Below are 15,052 nucleotides of genomic sequence, written 5' to 3'. Positions count from 1 at the left end.
TAAGGGCAACCGTGAATAGTGGCGAGGTTAGAAAACCAGACCAAGCTTCCAGGAACTAGGAGGGATGGGGCCCGAGTACCGTAAGACAGGGCTCCGCCCGGCAGCTGCCCCAGACTGGTTCCTAGCATGCCCTGTGCCGCTGTGGCCAGGCCTGCCAATCTCCATGGCAAATCCGCAGGATTTCTGCCCCACTTGGGCATTCATGTGTCCCGAGTTTTGACAGGTCCTGCCTCTCTCTGAGCTTTCATTCCTCGTCCTTAGAATGCAGTAGCAACCCCGTCCTGGCCCGAAGAGCCTCTTTTTGTACGCGTCATGAGTTCTTTGGAGGCCTGTCACTGGACTGCACCGTGGCTGGCCTTCAGGGCTGGCCGGACAGGGAGATCCACTCAAGGCAAGAAGAAGATGGTGGCCCAGGGTCCAGCACTCTGAGATCTTTCTTCAGCCATCACCCATCAGCTCACCATAGTGGCAAGGCTCTCTGGCCAAGGAGGGAGAGACACAGTCCAGTTAGGACTTGGGGTACAGTTGGGCTTGTACCTCCCTTCTATGGGAGAGAGGGCAGTGAGTCCTTTTCCTGACTTGGAGAAGCAGCTATGCCCTCAGGTCCTCATGATATCCTCTCCCTCCCTACAGGATATCTGTGATGATCCCCACCTCTTTGTAGATGGCATCAGCTCCCACGACCTGCACCAGGGCCAGGTGGGCAACTGCTGGTTTGTGGCCGCCTGCTCATCACTCGCCTCCCGAGAGTCACTCTGGCAAAAGGTAAGGTCTGGGGACAGGCAGCTGCAGGGGCATGGCTCTCACTGCCTGACAGGTGTGGCATCAGTGAGGCACGTGGAGCTTCCTGAAAGCCTGGTGCTGGGATGGGCTGAGCATCAGTTAGCAGGTTGGCCTCCCTCACCTGTCTAGCCTGGGGTCCTCGGAGTAATTCCCAGGGTGATCCTGATGTGTCCCCTCTGCAACTACTGAGGGACAAGTGTGCATGGAGCAGAGACTCCCACTGTGAAACATGCACACTGCCTGTGTTATCCTCAGGTTAGGGACACCACTCAGCACTCAGTAACTGCTGTGTGGCATGGGCTAGTTGATGTTTTTCTGAACCTCGATTTTCCCAGTTGTTGAGCAGGGTGTGGTCAAGACAGCTCCATGTTTCATGATTTCTCGGTTCATGCTGCTGGTCTTTGGGCCGGGGGCAAAGGTTTGGAGAATGGCGGAATGGGTCCTGGGCCTGCCACGCGGACCTTCTTGGCAACATTCAGCAGGAGACCTCTAATATAGTACTTAAAATTACCTTCCTGGAGAGGGAGGCCGTTTTTCAGTTACATAGTGAGTTCAAGGCTAGTTGGGATGGATGAGACCCTGTCTGACAGCCATGAGGAAGAGGAAGAAGAGGAAAAGGAGGAGGAGGAAGAGACATTTTCTTATAGGACCCCTGGCAGTGTGGCTCTCAGTCAATGATGGCTACACTAACCTGTTGTAGGATAATTATTATTCCTACAACCTAAGAGTGTTCCAGGCAGGGGAGATGGCTCAGCAGGTGAAGACCCTTGGCTTCAAGCCTGAGTTCGATCCCAGGACGCACATAGAGGAAGAAAAGAATGGACTCCCACAAGTTGCCCTCTGACCTCCGTCTGTGCCCCCTGATAAACAAGCAAACAAACAAAACAGGACACCGGAATAGGGTAGGTTTTTCCATGCTTTCCCAGGCATCCGTCAGCCATCAGAGGGAGCAGTGTCCTTAGCCAAAGCCAAGACCTTGGCAGGTCCTCTATTAGCCTTGCCTGTCTCCTGGACAGTGTGGACTCCTATCAACCCAGGAGGTATCCCCGTCAGGGTCACAGCAGCTGCACGGTGTGGGCCTTTGGTACTCAGATGGAGTCCACTGCAATGGCTTATAGGAGTGGGGAGTCTATGCTGGACAGCCTCAGACTGGCGAGGGGGTCTGGGGGAGTGTTGTGGGCATCAAGGGCAGGAGAGGATTCAGACTGGAACATCCTCTGGGTGGAGGACTGGTCCTCAACACTGCAGCGTCCAGCCCCACTCTGAGCAAGGGCTGCAAGACCTTGGCCTGGGGCTGGACAGGCATGCGGGCCCTGTGTGCGGCTCTGCTCTGCCCTGTAATTGCTTGTTTATCTGAGTCTCCCCTCTAGAGGTGAACTCCCCAGGGGCAGAGCTGGCCCAGTCTGCCCCCTCCTGCTGAGACTGGTGTGGGGAACAGAGGGCTGCCCTACCTTGAACCCAGTACAGCCCAGTGGCTCCAAAGCTGACCTTGCTGCCCATTTCCCGTGGGTCTCTTGATGGACTGGAGGCTAACTAGGTCTGGCTGTGCACTGACAGGGAAGATACTCACCTTGCTTCTCACTGTCCTGGTCTCCCAGGCCCTGCTTCCTGTCTAGCTGGTGGAGAAGCTGGCCTGCTTGTGGAAGCCTGCCTCTCTCTCACCAGTGTGGAACCTCAGCCTTCTGCAGGGCTGAGACTCCAGCCATAGTGGTCTCCCAGGCTGATCTCCAGGAGTTTGGCCCCCGGGGGAGGTTGGGCTGGACTTGGGTGCATTCCACCCCCAAGTGCTGCTGTGGTGACAGTCCCTGGCTCGTGCGGAGAGGCCCTGGGGAGCTCATTACTGTGCCTTACATCCCCTGCAGTCCCCACTGACTGGGACCTGTTTGTTGTCACCCCTCTACTTCTGTCCTGTTGCCCTGCAGGGCCTCCCCTGCCTCACTCTGTTTTTCCCCTGGAAGGGCAGTAGGGTGAGTTGTACCCTGAGCCCCGCCTGCCTGCACTCTCCCTGTGCTGAGTTTCAGATGCAGATGTATCATACCTGGGACACTCTTGCCCTTCCTCTAGGAAGCTGTTCCTTTATTCTTAGACCACAAGGTGATCTGGGGGCTGATAGGCACAGGAGTCAAAGCCAGCCAGGCTGAGTTTGTTCTGGCTGCTAGTCACTGACCTTGGCCTCAGTGCCAACCTGACTTGCCAGGCCCCATAGACTAATCCTGGGTGTTAAGAAGTGCCTTCCTTGCGCGCTTTCTCTCCCACCCTTCCCTTGTGCGTCCCACCTAATTATCTGTTCCCTAGGGCTCCCTCTCTTAGGGGCTCCCAGGTTGGTACGGCCTCCTCCAACTCAGTGGTTTGTTTCCTATGGCACAGTGGATTTGAGGTGATCAGGCCCGGTGAACTCACAAGTAGGATATGATTAGATTAAATACTTGTCATCAGGCTCAGCTTAGGCCAGATCCAAGACTCTCTAGGAGATGTTCTCTACAGTGCCTAGCGCAGCCCCCAACATGGGGTGGGCCTGTTGCCTGCTCTCAGCTGCCCAGGACCCAGGAGTAGCCAGCCAGGGTCCTGGCTGCAAATAAGGACCGAAGTGGCCATAGTACAAAGTTAGGGGCAGGGAGTGAGGCAGGGGGTTGTCGGTCCTGGGCAGTGCTTGGAGAGAGCCAGGGTTGTTGGAACCAGGCAATCTTTGTTTCCAGTTTAAATGTTTCCCAGTTTTTAGGGATTGCAGCAGGGAGATCCTGAGTTCAAGGCCCTCTTGGGCTATTCATTAAACCCTGTCTCAGTAGCAACAAAAGCAGCAACAATCAATGGAATGTGTCCCACTCTGTCCCAGCTCACGCCTCAGTTCTGAACTGGTTCATTGAGAAGGGATGAGTGAAGGACTTGGCCGTGTCCTGTGTAGACAGGATGATCTGGGGACTGGAAGATGTGAAATGCACAACAGGCCCACATGACCTTCACCGCCCAGAGGCTGCAGTGTTGGGGCTTTCTTACTTTCCCTCTACTCCGCTGAGGAGACAGTCTGGGACGCTTGCTTTGTTTTCACACACACTGCAACCACAGAGGCCGCTTCAGAGCGGCCTTTCTCTCCGGAGTTCCCTCCTCCATCCAGCCTTGGGTGCTCCTCACAGGGTCTGTCCAGCGGCTGGCTGAGTAGTATCCACCTCCTTCTTCCCTCGCTGACCACACACATAGCACACGGCTCTTTGCTGTCCCCTTCCACCTGCCCTGTCTGTGGGTCCCCATGACAGCAGTCACCGTACTCCTCACCCTTGACTTCCTGCAAGGCGTACCCCTCTCCCCCGGAGTGGACCAGCCCCCTTAGAGTTTCCGTGACCCTGGGTCCCCTCGGGGGTTAGGAGAGGCTGACACCTCCCTTCCTCACCACCTTCCCTCGGGATGCAGAAACCCGACTTCTTTCCCCTGCCTGTGTCCGTCTGTACAGATGCCAGCTTCCTCAGCCTCAGCCCCTGGCATTGCTGTCCTTGCCAGCCTGCTGTGCTGGCTTGTTGCCTGGCGCAAAGTGCTTGGCACCTCTAATTTCTCCGCCTTTCTGGACATCATTGTGTCTGTGAGGTTAATACCTGCCCTCTGCCCTTGACCCCCATTACTCTGATGGTAGTTTTTGGCATCAGCCCCATCCATCTTCACCTTCAGCCACTTGTTACCGTACCCACAGCTTGTGGGAGCCCCTTTCCAGGAGTGCTTCAGACCCACCTCTACTCACCGTCTAGGCCTCTGAGTCCCTTCATCACCTTTTGTCCTTGTCATTCATTCATTCATTCATTCATTCATTCACTCATCTAACATTCAGCATTTCTGCCATTCACTCGGCTTTGTGAACATCCTCTGAGCATGGCAAGCTGTGTTCTCACTTACAGTGATGAACAAAACAGACAGACACACACCCGCCCTGACAGGGTGTCTGGTCCAGTGGAAACACAGAACAAACAAAACAAGAGCTGGGATCCGGTTCAATGGGAAAACACCTGCCTGCCCTGTGCAAAGCTCAAGTTCCCATCCCCAACACCCTCCTCACACACACCAGCTATCACACCACACACTCCCACTTTCACATATTCACACTCATGCACGCACACTTAAGCATTCTCTAACACTTAAGCAAACACAGATATGAATTGGGCTTGCCATGTGGCCTGGTGGGTAAAGGTACTTACTGCCTAAATTTGGGTTCAATCCTGGAACCCATACAGTGGGGTGGAGAGAACCAACTCTCTCAGATTGTCCCCTGACCTCTACATGTGCCCTATGGCATGTACACACACACACACACACACACACACACACACACACACGCACGCACACACGCACGCACACACGCACACAATGAAAAGAATTTAAGGTCAGGATGTCGTGCTGGAAGCACAGAGGGTGTTCCTCTTCAGAGAGGAGCTGGAGGCCCCCCACTAAGGCTTGGTTCCTCTCTTACCATACTGTTCTCTGGAATTGCTGCTAGTGACCCAAAGAACTCACCCAGGGCTTGAGGTTGATTTGTTTTTCTCAGCTCTGGGAACTGAATCCGGGATCTGTCCATGCTAGGTAAGGGCTCTGTCATGGCTACCACTGAGCTCCTCTTCCTTCTGCCTACAATCCCCAGTGGCAAGGTTGAGTGAGGCAGGAGGATTGTGAGAGTGAAACCAGTCTAGGCGACCTACTGGGATCCTGCCTTAAAGGGAAAGGAACATGTATCGGGATGTAGTTCAGTGAAAGGGGCCTTGGGTTCGGTTCCCAGTACTGCAGAGACAAGCAGCCCCAAATAAAAATAGCTTCCTGTGATGGCTCACACCTGCAATCCCTGCATGTGTGTGGGGCTCAAGCAGGAGGGTTGCTGGGAGTTTGAGGCCAGCCTGGATGGCTACACAGTGAGGCCTTGTCTCAAAAACAGCCAACAAAACAAGCATGCTGTCCATGATGGTGCCCTGTGTTATTCCTCAGCCCAAGATCCCACTGGGTCCCTTGGCCTCCGTGTGGCAAAGCAACGTGCTTCTGTCCCCTGACCCTCCCGACTGTTTTCAGTCACCACCCCTTGCGCCATGCCTCTTTCCTGTGAGTGACAGCAGCATCTCTACCTCCGCTGTCCAGATGCACTTCAGATTCCAGGTCTGCCATCTGTCCACATACACTGACTGGGTTCTGCCTTCCACCCATTCTCCTCGCCCGTGTGTGGGTCTCCTGACCCTGGGGAGGTGGAGGATCAGTATAGGTGGAATGGTCGGTAGAATTTTGATGGAAGTGAGAGCCAGGCCTGTGGCTATGTGGTGCAGTGTGGGGTGAGATCGATCAAACCACGGCTTCCCGGAGCAGAGCCAGCCATCTGTCTGGCAGGCGGTTTGGGATGTGAGAGCTGCGGGTTCAGATGGGAGGTGACAGCTGGGCTGGGTCCTGCAGATGTTATGGGAGAGGGAGGTGCCCAGGGCACTTGGAAAGCAGTGTTGATAGGACCCAGCAGGTAGCTATGAGGGAATGAAGGGAGGAGGAAGAGGAGGCAAGAATGGCCCCCAGCTGGCTCGGCTGACTATTGATGAGAGCATCTTGGTGTGCTCTGTCCCCTCTTCCCAGACAGTCTTCAGTCACCTCCCTTGTCTGTACCCCACCCCCCACACACACCAACATTTCCCCATTCCTCACAAACAAGCAGGCCTCCAGCTTGCCACTACTACTGTAGTCAAGGTGGTTGCCACAGCAGTTGACATCAGTGCTCTGGTCCCTAAGGAGCCTGCCACCCTCCAGCCTGCTTGCAGCTCAGCATTGCTGCTTCTACAAGGAACAGATAGGAGGCAGCTGGACACACACTCACGGGTCTCCTGTTCTGAGAACTGGGTGGGGCCAGAGAGGGCCAGTGGCGAAGAGGGGAGGCTGGAAAGGGAGGCGGGCCTTCAGGTGGCCTCTTCAGGCATCTGAGGCTCCAGCCCACTTGGTTCCTTGACGTTGGTGGCAGTGGCAAGAGCCGTCGCACTTGGGCCATGGCGGAGGACGGGCCACAGAAGCAGCAGCTGGACATGCCGCTGGTTCTAGACCAGGACCTGACCAAGCAGATGCGGCTCCGTGTGGAGAGCCTGAAGCAGCGTGGGGAGAAGCGGCAGGATGGCGAGAAGCTGCTCCGGCCGGCTGAGTCTGTCTACCGCCTCGACTTCATCCAGCAACAGAAGCTACAGTTCGATCACTGGGATGTGGTTCTGGACAAGCCGGGCAAGGTCACCATCACGGGCACCTCGCAGAACTGGACGCCTGACCTCACCAACCTCATGACACGCCAGCTGCTGGACCCCGCTGCCATCTTCTGGCGCAAGGAAGACTCGGACGCCATGGATTGGAATGAGGCCGATGCCCTGGAATTTGGGGAGCGCCTGTCTGACCTGGCCAAAATCCGCAAGGTCATGTATTTCCTCATCACCTTTGGCGAGGGCGTGGAGCCTGCCAACCTCAAGGCCTCCGTGGTGTTTAACCAGCTCTGATAACAGCCCTGGCTGCCCTGCCTCTGGCCCACAGCTCTCCCTCGCCTGAACCTCCTTCCTCATGTGTATTTTGGGGACATTCTTCTAGCTGCTCCTTCTGTGCTCGACTTGGCCAGAGGCCCCCTGGGTCCTACATGCCCCCGCCTTTGGTGCCAGTGCTGAGGCTCACAGGGATGTCCCCTGGCTCCATAGTCTAGAAGCTAGACACCACTACTGTAGACGGTAGAGACCTTTGTGGGCAGATGGATGGGCATCCTCGACATCTGCTGACTCTGCTTCATTGTGGTGGAGAGGGGGATTGAGAGACCAAGAAACTAACCAAGAGCTCCAAACAACCAGCCACTGATTTCCTTCAGGGACGGGAGACTGAGGCACGACAGGAACTGCCTTCTGGGGAACCTGGCAGGAAGGCATTTGCCTGCTGGCCAAAGAAGCTGGAGTCTGGAGGTGAACGCCCAGGGGCACTCTGGCAGCGGACGGGTGCTTGCCCCAGTGTCAGTGTCCCCCTGCTGTGACCTTGGGGCCTTTAAGACGCTGGGCAGGACGACACCAGGCTTGGTCTGTCTGGCAGAGGGTGGCCAGCTTTGCAGGCCTGGCCCAGGTTTCTGTGGAGAAGGTAAAGGACTTGTAGACGCTGACACAGCTCTAGCTACCCACACATACATATGTATATATATTGAGAGATGGCATGCTATATTTCGATGGATGCGTGCCCGAGGGCGAATACTAGTCAGGAATAAGGCTAACTTTAGTTCAGTTGGTACTGGTTCCTGGGCATGGAGGTAACCCTGGCTGAGCCCTCCTTGGTGCAGGGCTTCTGGGAGACTGAGGCTCAAATGGTGAAGCAGAGGACTGAGTTAGAGGGGTCCAGGGCTCTGAGCCAGGAACACTGATGTCCCTGTTAGGATGGCTGGCCTTTGCAGCTCGCTGGTCAGGAACATGGGGGTTGTGTCCTGCAGTCACCTCTTTGGGCATTTACTGGTTCTGCTGGAGCAGAAGCACATGGGTGAGGCTTGGGGGCAGGTATGATGTCTGATTCTAAAGTGGGCTAAAGGTGTCCAGATGGGATGCCTAACACTGGCTTTGGAGGCTATCCAGGAAAACCCACTCACCAAACTGACAGGGGAAACTGAGGCACAATTATCAGCAGATTCAGTCCTGCCCTAAAGCCTCATTTTCCTTCACCCTGCACGTGCCGAGAGCCTCCCTTTGAGAAGCCTCACCTGCCACCTAGCATCAGCTGGGGGCACCTCAACAGTGCCACCCTCTCTGTCTTAAGGCTGCCTCCATGGTAGGAGCTGTTCCCATGGGTGGGCGTCCAGGAGGGCAAGCCCCGGCTCAGAGTCAGGATTCTAGAGGCAGGAAATAGGCTGTGGTACTCGCTCTGGTGACTGTGCTCTGTCACATGCTTGCAGAAGCCCCTGCTAGTGCGTCTAGACTCTGCTGACTCTAGGGAGCCATACCTAGGCAGGGGCCGTACCTTTCTGCTTCTCTTTCTGACCTCTCCCTACAGCCCTTGAGACGCCTTTGGTTCACACTGCCTGTCCCCCAATTCTGTCACACCCCATTTGCCCTGTGGGGACCTGCGTGTCTCTGCTGTGCCTGTCCTGTGTCCCCAATAAAGACTGTGTGCCCTCATCTTTGTAGTGTGGTGTGGTGTGCCTCTGTGGTGTGGTTTGTATTCCTTGCTGCAAACTCATATCAGAAGTCTTGCCTATGGGCCCTTGCAGTTCCGAGGAACTCCACCCTTGCCAACCTTCAGGATGGGTTGAGAGGTGAGGTCCCATATCAGGACTGGGTTTCACCTGTTAGTCTCCTGGCTGTCCTGCAGGGACCAACCCAGCCTCTGGGGCATCAAAGAGCAAGCTGAGGCCGAGCTTGGAGCAGGGACCTTGGGAGTGACTCAGGAGTGGAATGGCCAAGAGGGATACCAGTTTAGCCTGGTCTTGGTCACTGCATGGCTGTGTCCTCTAGGAGCTCCTGACCCTCTCTCCTGGCCTTGACCTTCCAAGTCATCTCTCCAAAACTATCTTCTCTGACCCTGGCACTGGGGTAGCTGGAGGGCGCGTCACCTTCGAGCCCCACTGATCCTTCATGGCAGCCCTCATCATCTGCCATATTCACCCATTTTTGGATAGAGAAAACTGAGGTCCAGTGGAGGAGGCCTCCATCACAAGGCATGGAGGGGTAGACTGGGAATTGGGCTCTGAGCTCCTGGACCTTTGATCCCACAATTGTGACCTCCTGTGATAGGCTTGGGAAATACATTCTCCCACCTCTTCTGTATTAGGATGGCAGATGCCCTAGCTTCAGAGTGTCCGGGGGTTCTCTCCTCAGCTCCTGCCACCTTGCTCCCACTAATAGCATTCAAAGACATTTCCTGTGCTGCCTTTCCCGGCTCAGGAGCCTCTGTGTTCCCGTGTGCCCCTCCCCAAACCACCTCTATCCATTTTACCCTGCCTGCCTTGGAGCTGGCCCCTGAGAGGGGCAAAGTCCAGGAGAGGAATCCGGCTTCCAGCCCCCTGTGAACTGCAGTGGTCTGGCCCTGTTCCCAGAGCACACACATATGGTGGATACGACCCATTTGCCATGGAAACCACTGGGGATTGTGGAACAAGGAGTCCTGCTGTTCTGGAGCCTCTGCCTGGCAGAGAGCCAGTGTCTGTAGCTCTGGGGCCCTGTGTTGCCAGCCCCTGACTAGCTGTGTGGCCCTGGGCAGCCTCTCTGAGCTGTTTTCTACCTGCTAGTCAGTGGTGCCTCCTTTACAGGTGCTGGGAAGGTCAAACGGACAATGTTGGGGGCGCTGACATCCTAAAGTCACTTGTTTGTCAATGGACTCCGACAGACGCTGTAGATCATCTTGGGAGAAGTGTCGGGGGGTCTGTTCGCTGAACAAGAACTTAAGGTTCAGCGAGGTAAAGGGCGTTTGGCAGTAGGTGTTGTGGAGGGACAGACAGACAGGTGCCAGGCCAGGCTCTGTGTCCCCAGAGAGTAGTAATGGAATGAATTTTCCCTCATTATAATCAGGCTCAGATGTCCCAGCTGAAGGGACCTCTAACCATCACATTGTGCCTCGAGAGGAGAGGACCAGAGTTCTCCTGCCCTGTGAGCAGGAGTCCCTGTGGCCCAAGCAGTGTTGCCCATCCTGAGCTCTGGACTGTTGTCCTGGGACACAGGGATGGTACATGACTTCCTGACCTCTCCATTCACTGTATCTGAAACCCAGGGGATTTGGGTCTTGTGAAACCAGAAGCCAAGGCTTGAGGAATCCCACAGCATGGGGCTACTAGTTGGAGACACAGAACATCCCCTTGCAACCCCACCCTGCCATTGCATCAGGGTTGCTCAGAAGTGCCCTTAGTTGGCCCTTGGGATCTAAAGCAGAGATCAGAAAAGCTCCTGCCTGTCCCTCATTCTTCACACTCACTTCCACACTTGCTCACACTACATACAGGCCCTGGGGAGTGTCACCTTTCCTGGGCTCTTGACCCCTAGCCCAGTGTAGGCAGGTGCTGCTGCCCAAGAGGGATTCCAGCCAGGCTCTTTAGTCTGAGACGTGCCCAGGAAACAACACTAGAGGGCGCTGTGGGGCACCCTCTGTACACTGTGTGGCTTGCGCTCTCCGTCCTTCCCTCCCTCCCTCCCTCCCTCCCTCCCTCCCTCCCTCCCTCCCTCTCTCTCTCTCTCTCTCTCTCTCTCTCTCTCTCTCTCTCTCTCTCTCTCTCTCTCTCTCTCTCTCACACACACACACACACACACACACACACACACACACACACACGCGGCAAGTAGTGTTGGATTTTGTTGTTGTTGTTGTTGATTGGTTGGTTTTGGTTTTTCGAGACAGGGTTTCTCTGTGTAGCTTTGGAGCCTTACCTGGAACTCACTCTGTAGACCAGGCTGGCCTCAAACTCACAGAGACCCGCCTGCCTCTGCCTCCCGAGTGCTGGGATGAAAGGCATGCACCACCACCGCCACCCCCAGCCCGTGTTGGAGGTTCTTGATGACTGGGGGAGGCAGATTTCTGAGGGGCTGTCTGCCTCCCTGCCCCTATGTTCTCAGACTGATATGTCTGCAGATAGCACAGCCCTCTACCATGTGTGAAGTTCTCATGGCCATCTGTTAACATTGTAACAGTCCTAGAGGTGGGGTAGGGAACTTAGGGGCCTCATTCTGACCAGAATTCACATTTTTCCAGCCAGCTTTGGTGCTGGGCCAGGCCCTGTATTGGGTGCTAGGAATCCTAGGAGGAACCACATTTGAGGGATTAAGGAAATCCCTCCCAGTGGGTGAGGAAAGAGACCAGTGCAGGGGAGCCGGGAAGGGCTGCCCAGCTGCCCAGGGCTAGCCTCTCGAGGTAAAGGAAGGGAGAGAACAGGTAGAGCCAGGCACACAGGACGTGCCATGAGGCATCGTGAGGTGTTGTGCAGCCATAGTAGATTTCAGTGGGGCCTGCAAGGGGGAAATGTTGGGGCGTGAGGTGACAAGATCAGCGGGTTCCTACTGCCAGGTCATGCTCTGGTGTCTCCGGTGACCTAGGGACCACAGAGCATCCCTTCTGAGCCGCCACATCTGTCTTACCACATCTGTCCTTCTCTCACCTCCCACATCAGCTCATCCACAGATGCTGATGGGAATAGTCCTAACAGAGATACATAGTTACAGGGCTCAGCAGTTAAGAGTGCTTGTTGCTCTTCCAGACGACCTGAGTTCAATTCCCAGCACCCACAAGGTGGCTCCTGGCCTCTGCAGGCACCAGGCAAGCAAGAAGTCCACAGACATACATACAGGCAACATACCTATACACATTTACTTTTAAATTATATAGCAAATATATTTACTATAATACTAATATGCAACCAAAATGTTTTAAAGTAATCCAAAATGTTTGGAACCCCAAATTCCAGATTTCAGGTTTTTTGTTGTTGTTTTTTTTTGTTTTTTTTTTTTGTTTTTTTTTTTTTGGTTTTTTGGGTTTGTTTTTTTTTTAGTATTTATATATATTTTACACGTTGAGCATTCCTAATCTGAAAACCCCAAACCCACAGCTCCAAACTCCCAAATCTTCTGAGCATCATGTCAGTGCTCAAAACATTTCAGATGTAGGAGTTTGGGTTTTCAGATTAGGGCTGCCTACCTTGAATCACTAAATACACAGTGCACTAGTTTCAAAGCTACACAGGTTTGGCAGTTTGCTTAAGTGGGATCCAAACAGACATCCTTAATAGCCATGGCCCAATTGCCCTTTCTTCTTTTCATTTCCCCTGCAATTTATTTATTGAAGAAACTGAGTCATTTGTTTGGATTTCTCACTGGGTCGATTTTCTTGGCTGCATCCTCATGTGGCCGTTTGACATGTTCTCTAGTTCCTGCATTTCTGTAACCCAGGATTTGCCCCAGCTGCTTGATAAGGTTCATGCAGAAGTCACATCTTGTCCTCTTGCCCTGCACACCCCACACACACACTCTCTCGTGATGTGAAGTAACCATTGACTAATGTTTTTCAGATGGGGTCTCGTATATTAGGCCAGCCTAGATCTTGGTATGCAGCCATGTGGAATGTGGAAATTTCTGGTCTTCTTTCCTCCACCTCTTCAGTTCTGGGATTACAAGTGTGAGATACCACATCGGGATTATTTGGTGCTGGCACTCTAACCCAGGCTTCCTACGTGGTAGGCAAGCACTCCACCAGTGAGCTGCATTCCTAGCCCTTATTAGTTCTTTGGAACAAGGTCTAGCCCAGGCAGGCCTAGAATTCAGTCTTCCTGTCTCCTATCCCCCAACCTCTGCCCCACAAGCAAACCCATCAATGAATCCATCAATGGCTCCAAAATCAAAGTGCCTCAGTATCATCCTTTCTTCCACACTTATGACCTGGGATTTGTTTCCAGACAGAGCCCCCTTCCCTCGCTGCTCAGTTGCCCTCTGGTCGGCTATGCAGAAAAAGGCAAGGTAGTGAGTGTTTCATTCTTTATGTCTGCATTTCCCATCTCAAGAAGTAAGTCGATTCGCTTCCCTTCCCCGGGAGTGACTGTTCTGTGTCAATGACCTCATGAAGTTGAACATGTTCACTGTTCAGCACATTGCCATTTCCTTCCTAAAGCTCAGGTGGGTCTATTTGCAGCAGCTTCCTGATTCTTTTGGTCTAGATAGGGAGGCTGCGGGCCTCCATGACTTGTGACATAATCGGATGTGACATGTGGACAGATGTGTTTGGACTGTCTCCTCCCATCCTCATTGCCCCACAGGCAGCAGAGAGACTGGGGGTGAAAAGCTACCATGGAACCCACTCCACGCCAATTCTAAGGGCTATGGTACAGGAGGGGAAACCGAGGCCTCCAGGGATCCTGACTCTGGATCTCTGACCCTGGAGCCTCATTAGCTGTTTTTCGGTCCACAGTGGGCTCAGGGCCAAACCCTGTGTTTGACTAATGATCCTCCCAGGTCCCAGCATACCTCACCATGCCCTTTGAGGGCTCTCCCACACCCCCCACCACTCCACCCCCGCTTCAGTCCAGAGCACCCAGTGCAGTCTTGAGGGAGGAGGCAGCAAGACCGTGGGCCAGGCCCTTGGGCGTGGCTCTCTGCCATTGGGTATGATTCTGTATGCTTGGGCAGTTTCTCCGGACTTCAGCTTTCCCATCAGTGCAGTGGGATGACCCCACCTTGTACAGGCCTCATTTTGCTATCCAGTGTTCTGCCTTCAAAGAAACCTAGGGAGGCAGTGCAAGGGGTTGGGGCAGAGGTCAAAGCTAACAGAGTTGGGTGAAGGCAGAGGCCAGGAGAGGCCAGGAAGCAGTTGGCAATACTGGACCATCCCTGGTGACAGACCTGGCCCAGGTTGCTAAACCCATATCAGAACCTTGCTTGCAGCAGCCTCTGCCAGTGACCTCCCAGGTATCATCATCCTGCATAGCTGTGAGGTGGGGGCACCACAGGAAAGAGCTATGTGCCTGGCACCTCACAGGGCTCCTTTCAGAGGAGGGTGGCAGTGCCTTTCCCCAGAGTTGGCATCTTCATCTCACTAGAGACAATTCTCCGTTGTTGCTTTTGTCCCTGTTGATAGTGTAAGTTATGTAAACAACACATCCCTAATGAGCGCGAGGGTAGAGGCTCTGACCAGCACAGCCTCTCGGTTAAGCTGCAACTGTGTGCCAACCCAGCCTGTGTGTCTGGGCACTGCTACCGGAACCAGAATGACTTTCTTCTAGAAGGAACTGCCTGTGCTCCGGGTGGGGCTCAGCTTTGTTCATACATAGCAGAGTGAGCTGGTCACCCTGACATGGAGGGCTGGGGTATTCTCCCCTCCCTGCTTGCCTCCAGCTGCTCAGATGACCTCTATATGTCCTCATGTCCTTGGGAGACACCTATGCCAGCTCTAGGGCATCTTCCCAGAGCTGTGGCCGGCTCCATGGTACTCCCAATTCTCCTTCTCCTCCAAACCGTGGATGGGTTTGTGTCTTCCTCCCCCACCAGACTCAAGGCTTCTTGAGGGAATGTCCTATGTCTGGGTCATCCTGGTCCTCAATGTCTAGCACAGTCCAGGGGCCACACAGTAGTTCGTACTACTAAATAACTCATCTGTAAACACACAGGCCTGGCTTTGAATCCTAGCCTCAAACCCAGCTTTGCCTGCCTCCAAAGAAATGTGCTTTTATTATTGTTGTTTTTCTGACTCTGTGACTCCGGATGAATCACTTGCCCCCTCTGAGCATTAATTTTTCACCTGTCAAGCCCAGATGGAGCCACTCTGGGAATTATATTATCCTAATTTGTGTCAGGCCCAAGCCCTG

At 54.1% G+C, this 15,052-nt stretch overlaps 2 protein-coding genes across 5 annotated transcripts in view; both read left to right on the top strand.

Moving 5' to 3' along the window:
• Positions 1-15,052, top strand: part of Capn5 (calpain 5) — a 55,145-nt gene that overhangs the window by 24,713 nt on the left and 15,380 nt on the right. For all 4 annotated transcript variants that reach the window (XM_036168438.1, XM_036168445.1, XM_036168450.1 and 1 more), the window contains exon 3: positions 634-765. In XM_036168438.1, coding sequence (XP_036024331.1) covers positions 634-765 — 132 coding nt within the window. The remainder of the gene's footprint in view (positions 1-633; positions 766-15,052) is intronic.
• Positions 6,681-8,826, top strand: LOC118570081 (olfactory marker protein). Its single transcript, XM_036168460.1, has one exon. The coding sequence runs from the start codon at positions 6,768-6,770 to the stop codon at positions 7,257-7,259; it is 492 nt and encodes a 163-aa protein (XP_036024353.1). The 5' UTR covers positions 6,681-6,767; the 3' UTR covers positions 7,260-8,826.

This window comes from Onychomys torridus, chromosome 1, assembly GCF_903995425.1.
Source record: "Onychomys torridus chromosome 1, mOncTor1.1, whole genome shotgun sequence".
Lineage (NCBI taxonomy): Eukaryota > Metazoa > Chordata > Mammalia > Rodentia > Cricetidae > Onychomys > Onychomys torridus.
This window is presented reverse-complemented; position numbering and strand designations above follow the sequence as displayed.

Coding starts and splice junctions, on each gene's coding strand:
- LOC118570081 (XM_036168460.1), top strand. CDS start 6,768: ATGGCGGAGGACGGGCCACAGAAGCAGCAGCTGGACATGCCGCTGGTT.